Raw genomic sequence first — 15,430 nt, 5'->3', positions numbered from 1 at the left:
GTAAATAGGCCTTTAGTAATGTAGTAGTAAGGTGTTGGGGGAGGGGAAGCATTTTATAGTCCTATGATTGGGCCTCAGTCTTTTGCTGAGCTTGTGCCCCTGTAAACATCACCAGTACTTTCAGTCCCCCCTGTGTTTGGTGTGACCACATAGCTAGAGGGAGGTGAAGTTAAGTATTTTCCTTCCTCCAGGTAGGTTAGACTCGAACAAAATCCCAATAGGTAAGGCTCTAGTAAAATAATTTCTCCTTGGGCCTGGCCTTGTTAAGAAGAACAGAGGGCTCTGGTGTGTTTTTTTTTTTTTTTTAAAGAATTATTTATTTATTTTTGGCTGTGTTGGGTCTTCGTTTCTGTGCGAGGGCTTTCTCCAGTTGTGGCAAGCGGGAGCCACTCTTCATCGCGGTGCGCGGGCCTCTCACTATCGCGGCCTCTCTTGTTGCAGAGCACAGGCTCCAGACGCGCAGGCTCAGTAGTTGTGGCTCACGGGCCCAGTGGCTCCGTGGCATGTGGGATCTTCCCAGACCAGGGCTCGAACCCGTGTCCCCTGCATTGGCAGGCAGATTCTCAACCACTGCGGCACCAGGGAAGCCCTCTGGTGTATTTTTAAATGGTTACTTTTCCCTTTCCCCTGCATGAAGCAAGAGGGGATTTTCCTCCAATATTCATAGAGCTCCTGGAGGTAAGATTCACAAAAGCATGGGGCTCTCCTTATGACTGCGTCTGGGACTACTTTCTCTATAAATAAATTTCTAAATTGAAGTTAAAATATTTGAGTGTGGGTAAAAGGAAAGTGGAGGATTCCATGATAATGGAGTGTTTCCACCTGGGTAACAAGTAGATTAATAGTGCTATTAATAGAAATGCAGAGTCACATGGAGAAGTTGATTTTGAGAGAAATTATGATGTTCTCTTAGTGAGGAGCATAATAAGACCAATAGTATTCCTCTTTTTTTCCTAACATCAAGGATGATTCACCTAAGCATATTTACACAAAACGAACAACATCTTCCCTCAAAAAGCTCTTCAAGCAGATGATCCCTGGACCCAGCTCTCTATTAAAAACACCCAAGGGTGCCTCCAGTCAACATCGCCCAGGAGAGCCTCTTGGCTGTTGCTCTTGGCAATGACCACTTCTTGGCCACTACTTCCAACAGTAGTCAGCAAGAATTTCCATAGCAGGAGCTTCCAGTGGCCACCCATATTGTCACAGATCCTAACCAGCAGCAACACATCCTAGCAGGTCTTCCTTCTGGTGAACACGGCTCCAAGAGATTGCCAGCAGCTCTTGACTGCTTATCCTTGGAATCCCATTAAATTCTAAAAGATTTAATTGTAAAGGACCTCAATCCCATACATCTTCTCAAAAGTCTTCTGGTTTCCCTCAGTGACTAATGGGAGCATTAGACTTCCAGCATCACTCCTCAAGACCAGATCTCAATAGGCTCTCTATTAAGCCCTTTAGGGGCAGTTAAGATGGCACACTGTTCTTTCAAAGTCCTTTATATCTCCATTGGTTACTCTACATACCTGGTAGAAAAGTCCCATAGACAGAGATGCTGGGCTTCTGGCTTGAAGGACTGATGAGTGTTTACTCATTGTGGGGTCCTCTATGTACTCCAGTTAGCCGAGAAATCTCTGGGTGTAGGAGGTCACTAGACAATCATGTTTGGAGCAGAGAAACAGAAAGAATACCTCAAAAAGATAGTTAGAAAATTGACAAAGACTCAAACTCAAAAGGATGAAAGCTACCAGAAACCAGAAATGAGAGAATTGAGAATATGTATACTATTCTGTATACAGGACACCATTTTTAGTTGCCTTTCCCACTTTCTTTTGCTGTTCACCAAGGCAGAACACATGAACTGACTTCCCCAGAGTTCCAGCAAAGCTCCTGTCTTCCTTAAAATGTATCTCCCAATGGTCACATTATAAATCCCATAACTCCCTCCTCAAATCTAGGCAATTTTAGTGTTTGGCTCATGCCCCGCACATGTCCCTTCTCTCACCACATCCCTATTTCAAGGTGTTTATGCAAATGGAGTTCTGGGAATTTCTCAGACTTCTCAGAGCTCCTTAATATAAACATGGAAACTTGCCTTGAGTTACAAATTATCAGTGACATGAAATAATTTTCATATTGAGATTCATCAGCCCAAATTATGGGTAAAGTTTAAAAACCAGCAAATAAGCAAAATGCAAAAACAAACAAACAAAAAAAACAGTCATGTAGAAAATATTTCCTAAGCCCTTAGATGTAATGTCATTTTCAGTATTTTGTAAGAACTCACTAGAGAGGATACAACAAATACTGACCACAGATCAGAAAGAATCCAGGAAGAGAGGAATTGGGGAGAAAAATAAAGAGTTGAGCATATGCTTAGTTAAAAAAAAAAATCCTCTGGAATGATATAAAAGAACATTTGAAAAAAGAATTAAATAATAATAGTTTGTCTTTTTTTTTAATGCTAAGGGTTTCAATTTTAAAGGACTTCAATCTCAAACAGAATAAATCAATATATATTGGATTGAAAAATGGAGAATATAAACATTGTTAGCAGTTAATGTAGAAGTATAAATTTAAATTTTGATCTCAGTTTCCCAATTTGAATTAACCCAATTGTGTTAACTGTGCTGACAAAAACTGTATTTGAATTTGTTGACTTAATGCAAATCTTACATATGTTTTACATTCTTGAGACATAAATTCGAATTAATCAGTGACATTCTACATTTCTTACTATTCTTTGTCTTTTAAATATCTAATATAGAAGAGGGTCTCCATGTTTATTGTTTTGGATCCTATGTTTAGATTTGGAATGTGACAGTATTTTAAGAATACATTTTACATTGCATACTTTATTCTTAGTCCTAGCAACAGTCTATATATAATCAGTATGATTCATGAGATAAAGAATAGTTATTGTAAATTTATAATAGAAAATCTTCCATGAATTTATTTACGGAATTGGAAAATGAGGTAAGAGAATACACTTAATATACATGAATACATGTAGCCTAGAGGTTATATGTGTGTTGCACATGCTCCTGGGCACATGGCACATTAAAGAATGGTGACTTGAATGGCTTAGCCATCTGTTTATGTATCGTGAGCTGTTTATCTAAATCTGAAATCATGAAAAACTCTAACACTTTTTGGCATATTCTTGCCATTTTTTTAATGAGTTAAAAGATTTATTTTTTAAAACTTTTTCTGATTATGAAATAATGCATGTTCATTTTGGAAAATTATAGAAAATTATTTTTAAAGAATATAAAATTACTTTAAATTGAATATCATGAGATGAATACTACTAAGAGATTTATTTCTTTTAAAAGTCATCTCTGGATTATGTCTGGAGTTGGTACAGATTAGACCAATCTCTTCTGAAGCACTATGAGCTGTGTAGAAAAACAAAGATGTGAACAAAGATATGAAACCAAAGTCATCATGGATGTATTACATTTAGTGTATAATGAATAGGTTCCCTAATATTCTCAGGTGGCCAATTAGGTTTTTTCTTTAGCTATCATAATGAGCTAATCAATTTAAGGATAGATGATAGGCTTAATACACTGCAATTCTTATTCTCATAGAAGCTCAAATTGCCCCATCTTTAGTAGGAGTCTCTTCAATTTGCCTCCTGAATCCTTTCAGTATGATCTTAATGGTCCTTGTTAGCTTCATTATTATCCAATATATAAAGGTGTTCCCTGCATAAATGTATTTACCTTACACATTTACTGCCCCAGTCCTGGAGTCAGCCATTCTCCAAGAAGCCTTAGGTTTTTTTAGTGGAAAATAACAAGAGTACAATCTGGACTTAGGGATGCCCATTGCTTTTTAGTTGTCATTGTAGCTAAGCTTTTTCAGTGAGCAGATGTAGGAAGAAATGTACATACGTGTGTGTGTTTTAAAAGATAAAATACATCATAAGTTTACGCTGATATTTCTAATTCAAATTCAGGACTACAGAATCTAACTTAACCACTTTTATATTACATCTGTATTTTCTGACTTCCTCACTAAGAATCCTAGGAACTCACCACCACTTGGGATAGTGTTAGAATGTCCATAATGGCTAATTTGCTTGATCTCACATTACACACCCCATAGTCTCAGAATAACAATACCACCACCACCACCACCAATAAAAGGAGTTAAATGTGTGTGGGGGGGGCATATGCTACTTTCATTCTCTCCCCAAACATTGTATGGTTGCACTCCGCACTATCAGAGTATATAGCCACTGTATACTCTACTCTCTCCTCTTTAGCCTTTATTTAGTCTTAGTTCTAAAGATAAGCTATATTTAATGCTCACCACCAGTCCTTACGTTAGCATCTCTCAGACATTTTTGTTTTTTTAGCTTTTTCTCAGTTAGGCTCCTCAGAAAGTGTTCATAGGAACAATATGCCCTGAGTTCTTACATGGTTTTGATGATTTGCCTGTGTCCTTTATTCTTGAATATCAGTTTTGAAGGGTAAAAATTCTTTGGCTCACATTTTCTTTCCTTCAGTATCTTAAACATGTTATTGTAATTTTTCTGATATGAAGTGTTGCTGTCATTATCAGAATAATGAATTAATTTTCTTTTACTTATAAGGTTTATGTTCTTTTTGCCTAGATGTCCCAACAGTTTTTCCTTTTTCTTTATAGTGCAGCAATTTTACTAGAATATGTCTTAGTGTTGGTTGATTTTATTAGGTATATGGCATGCTTTTTCAGTATCACTTTCTTTCTTTCTTTCTTTCTTTTTCTTTCTTTCTTTCCTTCTTTCTTTCTTCCTTTCTTTCTTTCTTTTCTTTCTTTCTTTCTTTCTTTCTTTCTTTCTTTCTTTTTTTTCAGTATCTCTTTCAAATCACTTTTTATTTCAGTTTTCTTGATTTATAGTTTTTGGTTTTGTTCTTCTTCAGGAACTCCTACTATTCATATGTGGGACCTTCTTTGCCTATCAGTAATATTTACCACTTTTTCTTGAAACCTTTTAATTCTTTTTTTATTTAAAAAAATTTCTCTCCTCATTATCTCTTCTTCTTAAGGAATTAACTGTTGTGTTTGTTCACTCTTGTGTTCCTTCTATTTTTCTAATATTTCTTTAATTTCTAATTCCTTCTTGAGTTTTTATCACCATATTTCCAGGTTTTACTAACTCGTTTATGTTGTTATTTTATGTCATTAGTCGTTACCTTTTAATCATTTATGTCCAGTGTTATTTTCTTAATGTTCTTTTGAAATAGTAGGTTATAGTTTTGACATGTTTTCTGGGCATGTATTTCTGGCATGCTTTTATTATCTGTAGATATGTTATTCTGTCCTTTATTATTTGTTTGTATAATATTGTTGTATGCATTTGGCTTTTTTTTTTTAAAACATCTTTATTGGAGTATAATTGCTTTACAATGGTGTGTTAGTTTCTGCTTTATAACAAAGTGAATCAGCTATACATATACATATGTCCCCATATCTCCTCCCTCTTGCATCCCCCTCACACCCTCCCTATCCCACCCCTCTAGATGGTCACAAAGCATCGAGCTGATCTCCCTATGCTATGTGGCTGCTTCCCACTAGCTATCGATTTTACATTTCGTAGTGTATATATGTCCATGCCATTCTCTCACTTCATCCCACCTTACCCTTCCCACTCCCTGTGTCCTCAAGTCCATTCTCCACATCTGTGTCTTTATTCCTGTCCTGCCCCTAGGTTCTTCAGAACCTTTTTTTTTTTTTTTAGATTCCATATATATGTGCTAGCATACAGTATTTGTTTTTCTCTTTCTGACTTACTTCACTCTGTATGACAGACTCTAGGTCCAGCCACCTCACTACAAATAACTCAATTTTGTTTCTTTTTATTGCTGAGTAATATTCCATTGTATATATGTGCCACATCTTCTTTATCCAGTCATCTGTCAATGGACACTTAGGTTGCTTCCATGTCCTGGCTATTGTAAATAGAGCTGCAATGAACATTGTGGTACATGACTCTTTTTTGAATTCTGATTTTCTCAGGGTATATGCTCAGTAGTGGGATTGCTGGGTCATACGGTAGTTCTATTTTTAGTTTTTTAAGGAACCTCCATACTGTTCTCCATAGTGGCTGTATCAATTTACATTCCCACCAACAGTGTAAGAGGGTTCCCTTTTCTCCACACCCTCTCCAGCATTTATTGTTTGTAGATTTTTTGGTGATGGCCATTCTGACTGGTGTGAGGTGATACCTCATTGTAGTTTTGATTCACATTTCTCTAATGATTAGTGATGTTGAGCATCCTTTCATGTGTTTGTTGGTAATCTGTATATCTTCTTTGGAGAAATGTCTATTTAGGTCTTCTGCCCATTTTTGGATTGGGTTGTTTGTTTTTTTGATATCGAGCTGCATAAGCTGCTTGTAAATTTTGGACATTAATCCTTTGTCAGTTGCTTCGTTTGCAAATATTTTCTCCCATTCTGAGGGTTGTCTTTTCGTCATGTTTATGGTTTCCTTTTGCTGTGCAAAAGCTTTTAAGTTTCATTAGGTCCCATTTGTTTATTTTTGTTTTTATTTCCATTTCTCTAGGAGGTGGGTCAAAAAGGATCTTGCTGTGATTTATGTCATAGAGTGTCCTGCCTATGTTTTCCTCTAAGAGTTTTATAGTGTCTGGCCTTACATTTAGGTCTTTAATCCATTTTGCATTTATTTTTGTGTATGGTGTTAGGGAGTGTTCTTTTTTTTTTTTTTAAATAGTAATCTTTATTTATTTATTTATTTTATTATTTTATTTTTATATTTATTTTTTGGGTGTGTTGGGTCTTTGTTTCTGTGCGAGGGCTTTCTCTAGTTGCGGCAAGTGGGGGACACTCTTCATCGCGGTCCGTGGGCCTCTTCACTATCACGGCCTCTCTTGTTGCAGAGCACAGGCTCCAGATGCGCAGGCTCAGTAGTTGTGGCTCACGGGCCTAGTTGCTCTGCGGCATGTGGGATCTTCCCAGACCAGGGCTCGAACCCGTGTCCCCTGCATTGGCAGGCAGATTCTCAACCACTGCGCCACCAGGGAAGCCCTAGAGAGTGTTCTAATTTCATTCTTTTACTTGTAGGTGTCCAGTTTTCCCAGCACCACTTATTGAAGAGGCTGTCTTTTCTCCACTGTATATTCTTGCCTCTTTTATCAAAAATAAGGTAACCATATGTGTGTGGGTGTATCTCTGGGCTTTCTATCCTGTTACATTGATCTTTATTTCTGTTTTTGTGCCAGTACCATACCGTCTTGATTATTGTAGGTTTGTAGTATAGTCTGAAGTCCGGGAGCTGATTCCTCCAGCTCCGTTTTCCTTTCTCAAGATTGCTTTGGCTATTCAGGGTCTTTTGTGTTTCCATACAAATTGTGAAAAATGTTCTAGTTCTGTGAAAAATGCCAGTGGTAGTTTGATAGGGACTGCATTGAATCTGTAGATTGCTTTGGGTAGTACAGTCATTTTCACTATGTTGATTCTTCTAATCCAAGAACATGGTATATCTCTCCATCTGTTTGTGTCATCTTTAATTTCTTTTGTCAGTGTCTTATAATTTTCTGCATACAGGTCTTTTGTCTCCTTAGGTAGGTTTATTCCTAGGTATGTTATTTTTTTTGTTGCAGTGGTAAATGGGAGTGTTTCCTTAAGTTCTCTTTCAGATTTTTCATCATTAGTGTATAGGAATGCAAGAGATTTCTGTGCATTAATTTTGTAGCCTGCTACTTTACCAAATTCTGTGATTAGCTCTAGTAGTTTTCTGGTAGCATGTTTAGGATTCTCTATGTATAGTGTCATGTCATCTGCAAACCGTGACATCTTTACTTCTTCTTTTCCGATTTGGATTCCTTTTATTTCTTTTTCTTCTCTGATTGCTGTGGCTAAAACTTCCAAAACTATGTTGAATAATAGTGGTGAGAGTGGGCAATCTTTTCTTGTTCCTGATATTAGAGGAAATGGTTTCAGTTTTTCACCATTGAGAATGATGTTGGCTGTGGGTTTGTCATATACGGCCTCTAGTATATTGAGGTAAGTGCCCTGTATGCCTACTTTCTGGAGGATTTTTATCATTATGGATTTAGCTTTGATAATTTTGCTTTTCTATTTTTTAGGTAAAATTAGTTTTCCTGGACTTTATTTAGGAAGGAGGCTTGGTTTAAATAGCTTTTCTGACTTCATAGAGCTCCCTCTTTGGTTGTTTTCATGCAGCATTAAAAATATGGTCATTTGCTTCCTGAGATTTTGAATCTGTTTCTATTCTCATTTTTACCTGGACCCTCTCTCTCAATGTTTTCGCTGTCTCTGACTTGCTTAATTTTGATTTTACTCCCAAGAATGTGGAGTCCTCCCTTGGGAGAGAGCCTTGGTTTCTAAGTTTTGTTGGAATGGGCAAAACTCCTACCAGTTTCATAAGCTATCCTCAGATTGATCTCCTATATTTCACTGTTGGATATTTTGGAGCTCTCCCTTTCTCAGAAGCATCAGATACCCTATTGCATTCCTTTGCTTTTTCTCACATTTATGCTGACATAGTGCGGATCTTGTGGTGGTTGATGATTTTCCCCCTCTCTTATCTTGGGGCAAGGGATACATTGCCATATAATTCTGTTGTAAATATGTCTCATGGTGTTTTGATTTTGCAATCTAGTTACTCTGTTTTTATGTGGAGATTTGGAAAATCTAAAATCTATGCTTCCATTATTACTTCTATCTTCCCAGAATTCTCAAATTCCTTTTAAAACAGTTAGGCTCATTTACCATGGCCCTTCATCTTTGCAGCTAGGAGTCAACTGACAGAAAGGAAATGTAAAGCAAACAGTGTGCTCTGTGTGTGTGTGTGTGTGTTTGCATGTGGGCTTATTTGGGGAAGTGGAGTGCAGCTACTGATGGCATTGCTGTATACGTATGTAGGTGTATCCTAAAAGTCCAACGTTTTTTGTTTTTTTGTTTTTTGTTTTTTTTAAAGATTTATTTATTTAATTGATTGATTGGTTGCTATGTTGGGTTTTCGTTTCTGTGCTAGGGCTTTCTCTAGTTGCAGCGAGCGGGGGCCACTCTTCATCGCGGTGCGCGGGCCTCTCACTATCGCGGCCTCTCTTGTTGCAGAGCACAGGCTCCAGACGCGCAGGCTCAGCAGCTGTGGCTCACGGGCCCAGTCGCTCCGCGGCATGTGGGATCCTCCCAGACCAGGGCTCGAACCCGTGTCCTCCGCATCCGCAGGCAGACTCTCAACCACTGCGCCACCAGGGAAGCCCAAGTCCAACGTTTTGACCAGAAATACTTTTCACATTTTGAACATGGGAAGCTTTCCCTTTGGTTTGTGGCATGGGTACTGTTTGTAGAACTAGTCTTTATTTTCGGTTGTATTTCTGTCTCTTAGAATGACACTGGCACTACAACATTGCTAATTACCTTGTGAGGGCTTGGTCTGTCTGCAACTATTTTTTTTTCCCCTAGAATCCACAGCTATTCTGATCTAGAAAAAAATGGGCTTTTAGTTGTCCCTGGAGTGTTCCTTTTGTTTGCCACTTATGTCAGTTGATTTTTCAGTGGAAACCTGGTGAGGTCCAATATCATTTCTACACAGGGCTTCTTGAACAATTTCATTTTGTCAAACCACTTGGTAAATTATTGATTTTGAGATCTGATAAAGTGAAAAACTTCATCAGGAGAAATGGAGGAGTTGCTTTTAATTTAAGGCAAATTTCTATGATACAAATGAATGGAAGATTTGCTTATCCTTCTTTTTCTACTTATGCCATCATGTATTTGTGATTTGTTATCTGGCAAATGAAAGAACAATGCAAAATAAGACTTATTAAGTTGTTCCACTTTAATGGAGATTTTATACTTTTTTAGATTTAACAGTAAGATATTCAAGTTCAGAAATAAATCTACAGTAAAGCATACAAATTCAAAAAATAGTTAAACATTTTCTATGTGCAAGGCACATAGGCTAGTGTGTGATCTACAGTAGAGCATACAAATTCAAAACATTTTTCTATGTGCAAGGCACATGGGCTATTGTGTGATGACAGGTTGGAAATTAGATGCCCACAATGGCCAGAGAGGTATTAAATGTAAACAGGACCAAGTGTAATACAACAGGGGTTAGTGGAGACTGAAATAATCTAGAGAGAATTGAAGTGTTTATAAAGTACTGTGAAGATAACAAAAAATGCCTGTGTACTCAATACAGTGTATATGCCTGCAAATTTGTGACACCTGATTCAGTGTGATGTGTATTCATGTAAAAATTCTATTGAAGGGATTAACCAATTGATTAGATGATAAAAGATATCTAGAAAATTATAAGTGAATTGTTTTAAGACAAACAAAAGCTTCCCATTTTTACTCAAGAAAACTCAGAAATGTTTAGAGAATAAATGAATAACCAAGCCCTTTGTAGAAAAAATATATACTTTATTTTCAACTAGAAAGGTGCAAACATGTAACTTTTGGTCACACTCTCAACAAATAAACTGTCCAAAAAAACAGTCATAGTCAAAGTAGAAACAAATGCTTCCAGGTGGAAAAACCAATCAGCTATACAGAGCCACTCATTTTTTAATAAAGGTCATTTGTACATTAAAAGTGAGCCTACCACATTTCCAACCTACAAATCGGACTTCCAAGGACATTGCTGCCTCACCTTTAGCAAAAAACCTGTTTTGATGAACTGTTGCTCTAACTGAGCAGAATTTCCATTTGAATATCCATTTCATGCTTTGAGTTATCAGACAAGCTTTATGTCCTACCTATGGTGTTCAGAATTGAGGCTAACATTTGAAATATCAAAGCATTAAAAACATAAACAAAAAGGCACAAACAACTTTAAATTAACTTAGATAACTGTACAAATATATATATATATATATATACACACAGTATTTACAGTATCAATAAAAAAAAAATCTGGCTTGTTACAGGCAAATTAGCTTGCCACAAGCTGTCCAGTCTAATAGACATGATTCTGATTCCTGAACACTGTCATCCAAATCAGAAGGTCAGAGCTGAATCTGCTGTTATGACTTAGAGAAGAACTTGACTCATCCTCATGACGGCTGGAGAACGCACATCCTAGCTGTCACTGGAGCTACAGGCAGGTCAGTGAGTCTTCCTTCCCAGTGACACTCCAAATAGCAGGCACATCACTACTGTAAGATGACAAGGCTTTCTATTGGTCCCCTACCACTGCTCCTAGCATACATGCTGGTGCTATGCACTAATGCAGTCCCACGGTCAAGTCTTGCTTCCTTCAAACCAGTGTCTGGGGTTGACAGACTGTTTGAATGTCATATGGCACAAGATTTTGAATTTGGTGGGAATTTTTCTTTTCCCCAGTTAGAAAAACAAATTTAAATAACCTGTGCTACTGAAATCATGTTTACACAAAAATGAGATGTGAATCAGTTCAAGTGACAGCCTAAAGAGTTCATGTCTCTCTCTCTGGCTTTAGGCCATGTCTCCATACATCTTCCTGTAGTACAGCGACTCAAAGATGTCATTGTCCCCGGGGCAGTTGTAATGGCAGGCACAGGTCTTGATGAACATCATGCTCTTCTTCATGACCTCGCCATCGGGACACTTGAACTCCACGGGAAGGGTCGCGGTTCTGTGCGGGGTGCAGCACCGCCCGTCGGTGCACACGCCGCAGAATTTAGCCCGGAATGTCTTTACGCTGGTGCAGCCAGAAAGCTCAAACTTGACAGGCTTGGAGATTTTGGGGGTCCGGATGCACTTTTTGCCCTTCTGAGGAAGACAAGGGAGGACAGAAAAATCAATGACTCTGCAAGGGGTGTGGCTTTCTTCAACCTCTGTGTGTTCTCGCCTTAGGGCTGTCTGACTTCTGTTTATGTTTTGAGGAGGGGAAGGTTGAGTCTCATTTGCCAGTTTTCCAAAAATAGACATGGCCTCTTCTGGGATGTCTTGAATGAACTAACACTGCGGAGGATTTCCGAGTGGAAAATTGGTGGTTCCTATTACATAACATCTCATTCCATCAAAACAGCTCAATGGTTGGATATTTTTGGAGATGACAGGCCTATAATAACAAGGGTGGTAAGAGACCTAACTTTGGTCCTGTCCTAACTTTGGTCCTGTCCACTCTTGTTCCATGATTATGAGTTAATAGGAGGAGAAAACGTACCTTAATGTTCTCTTCCAAGTCAGCTTCACAAGGCCTGACCATGCAGAGGCGGCTCTGCTTCTCCAGCCTGCAGAAGGCGTTGTCATTGGTAACCCGGGTGGAGATGCCCATCCCGCAGGTCTTGGAACAGGCACTCCACTCTGTGGTCTGGACCAGGCAGTTGGCTCGAATCATGGTTGGGTCTGGGCCAAACGTGTCTTCCAGTCGGTAAGCTGTGAGAGCAGAGCACGCAAACACGAGGTAAGACGCCAGGCTAAGACATTTCCCCCTGCCCTTGGCAAAGTCAGGATTCAGCCCCAGGGGGGAGAATCACGAGGCTGACTTAGAGGAAGACTCAGCTCACCAGCGAGGGCAGGGCCGACCACGGTGTGGTCCTTGGGCTCGTCACACACCCACTCCTCGCAGCATTTCCCGGGCAGCTTGACCCTTCGTGGGAAGGGGCAGTCGGGGCTGGGCAGGCGGACGTCCATGCTGCACAGGGGCACGCAGCCCACCGCCCCGTCCAGGCAAGTGCACTGGTATTTGCAGCTGCTCTGGAAGGACTCTCCGCTCCGGTACACCGTCCCTCCGAAGACGCAGGGGGCACCATCTTTGGCTGAAGGAGAGGAAGGGAAAAAGGGGACGTGCAGGGGTCAAGCATCGGTTCTCGAGCCTGAACCGGAAGCGCGTCGGGGATGGGAGCTGGGAGCAGGGCTCCAGGGGAACAGCCTGAGGAAGGGACGCAATTCGAGCGGCTTTCTTTTCCGGCGGGACGGTGAGCGTGAGGGGAAGAGGTGGTGGGTCATCGAGTGTCCCCCGGCGCCCCGGTGGTGGTGGCGGCGGCGCGGGGCGAGGGGCCCGGGGAGGCGGAAGGGGACGGGGGCTGCAGGTCTTACCGGTGCACACGCCGATCTTGCGGTTGGCCGGGGAGCCGAAGTCGCAGAAGAGGCCCTTGTGCGGGTCGCAGGGGTCGCGCTCGGTGCACAGCTCGCCCAGCTGCTTGGCGCACACGCGGCAGCAGCCGCAGCTGTCCAGCACCAGGCTGACGCCGGCGGGGCAGCGCGGCGCCGGGCCGGCAGCGCACTGGCACCGGCCGCCGCAGTCTTGGCCGGAGGCGGGCTGCGGAGGGAGGCGGCTGTCAGCCGGGCGCACGCCCCTCGGCGCCGCCGGGGTCCCTCCCGGTCCCCCGCCCGGCCCCGGCCGCCGCGGGGGTCTCCGGTGCTTACCCGGCTGCAGAGGGCGAGCAGGAGCACGAAGGCGCAGCGGACGGGGCCCAGGCCGGCGGCGGACATGGTCGGGGCGCTGCGGGCGGCGGGCGGCGGGCGGCGGCGGGGCGGGGGTGGCGCGGCGGGCCGGGCGGGCGGCTCGAGTTCGGGCCGGAGGCGGGGTCGGGACGCGCCGGGCTGCTGTCTCGGGAGCTGTCGGCCTGGGCGGCTGCCGTCGGGCTGAAGGCAGTGGGTCGTCGGCGGTGGGAGTCGCACTGGCTGCCTCCTCTCGGCGGGGAAGAGTTGTTGTGTGAGGCCAGGACGGGCAGCCCGAGGCTTTTATACGCTCAGGGCGGCCCCGGCTCGCCAATGAGCTGAATGGAGTCCTACACAAACAGGGACATTCCTCGCATTCCTCCCCACCTTCCTGCCTCATCAACTCACACCGGATTGATCCTGACCCCTTGACACTCAGCATTCCTCCCGTCTGAAAAAGCTGGCACACTCCAGCTCACCAAAAAAAAAAAAAAAAAAAAAAAAGGCTCAGTATTTCCAGCCACCAAATAGGATTTTTTTTTCCCTCTTGCCTCTTCGCATCACTCCTGATTTATATCATTTAAAAAAAATACATCGGCAGTGATTATCATTATTTTTATGCCACTCACTTCTGTTTCTAATAGCTGTGCTTGTTCTACACACTGACATAAATCCTTTGTAGGAGGTAGGTAGCTGAAGAGGCTAATAGCAGGGATTCCTAAAAAATTCGAAAAGGTTTCCTTTTTTATTGGTTTGATAATGATTTTTAGTTTTAGAGGCTGTCTGCCTTTGAAACTCTTCAGAGAGCAGAAAAGGGGTACGTTGCTTTTAACTGCTTGAAATCCCCTAGAAGCAGAAGCATACCTGCAAATCCCTGAATCCCACATTGGAGATGCAGGAATTTGATCATTTGTCACTTGGAGTAACGGTTTGGATGCCCACGCCAGACGAGAAGGAGAATAAAGACAGGGGTCTGCGTAGGGATGCAGTTTTCTGGGAGGGATTTCCACCACTCTTGCTTTGTTTTCTCTTAATATATGTAGCAGTTTTATGGTTGGGGCTATAGAGAGGGAAAAGGGGTGAGTGGACATCAACACTTCCAGAAAAATCCATCTATTGTTATGTCAGAGCAAGTGATTATGTGTTGGGTAGGTAGAAGCCCTGGGTGCTGAGATGGAAAGGGGGTGGGAAGACAGGGGAACCATACAGGAGGGGAGCAGCAAGAAGCTTGGGGTTCACTTGGGGAGTTTTAAACACATTTGTGGGTCTTTGAGAAATGAGTGATTTTTCTTATGCTAAAACCTATAATCTTCAAATGTGAAGATTTAGTTGTGTTGCAGTTGAAAAGAAAATCTGATTATATAATGAGAACACTGTACCCCCATTATATTTGGTTATAAACTAAGAGTGTCAGTAAGTAATATATTTTAGTGACTCTCCACACACCTGTGAATAGTGATTGTTACTTCTTATTACCCAAGGAGCCTGTAGCCTAAAGGAGGGAGATCAGGACAAGGAAAGAATAGGTTTTATTCTCTCTGCTTGTGTGCAGATGTCAGATATGGCCAATAAAGTCTAAACATATGTCCCTTTCCTAATATTGCTATTTAGCTTCACTAAGGAGTCAGTTAATTAACTGTGCTTCCCTCTAGAATCTATAGTTTAGTTGTGTTTTGTTAATAACTCCAGTTTCCACTTTATGTAAAGAGAATGATTCCAGGGCTATGCCATTTTTTCCTATTGTAATGCCACATCCTTTGATGCTGGTGTTACCCATGAGTAGATTCATTTTAGTTGTTGATGCTTCCTTGTATAGGTGGAAGATTAACCTATCTGTTTCAGATGCAAAGGCAAGCTTTCAGAAACATTATAGATTTATAATTTGAAAATAGCCTGTTTAAACTGGCCACATTTTTTCAAGTTTCATTTCATTCTGTTGAAAAAGAGCCAAGAAAAAAAATAACTACTCCAACTTCAGCACAGACCACATCATCTGTGCACAATTACCTTGTTAAGCAGTCCACATGTTGTACAGTGTAGTTGCATGTCAACAGTGGGAATGGCCAGCCAACGA

At 41.3% G+C, this 15,430-nt stretch overlaps 1 protein-coding gene across 1 annotated transcript; it reads right to left on the bottom strand.

Moving 5' to 3' along the window:
• Positions 1 to 10,389: 10,389 nt before the first annotated feature.
• Positions 10,390 to 13,445, bottom strand: CCN2 (cellular communication network factor 2). The gene is made up of 5 exons (XM_059941194.1): positions 13,342 to 13,445; positions 13,012 to 13,234; positions 12,480 to 12,731; positions 12,137 to 12,348; positions 10,390 to 11,739 (listed from the first exon to the last, which is right to left on the bottom strand). Exons 1-5 carry the CDS (start codon positions 13,405 to 13,407, stop codon positions 11,443 to 11,445), a joined length of 1,050 nt encoding a protein of 349 aa, XP_059797177.1. The 5' UTR covers positions 13,408 to 13,445; the 3' UTR covers positions 10,390 to 11,442.
• Positions 13,446 to 15,430: the final 1,985 nt, after the last annotated feature.

The sequence above is a fragment of the Balaenoptera ricei genome, chromosome 12 (assembly GCF_028023285.1).
Source record: "Balaenoptera ricei isolate mBalRic1 chromosome 12, mBalRic1.hap2, whole genome shotgun sequence".
NCBI lineage: Eukaryota > Metazoa > Chordata > Mammalia > Artiodactyla > Balaenopteridae > Balaenoptera > Balaenoptera ricei.
The sequence above is the reverse complement of the archived record's forward strand: the minus strand, read 5'-3'. Positions and strand labels throughout refer to the sequence as shown.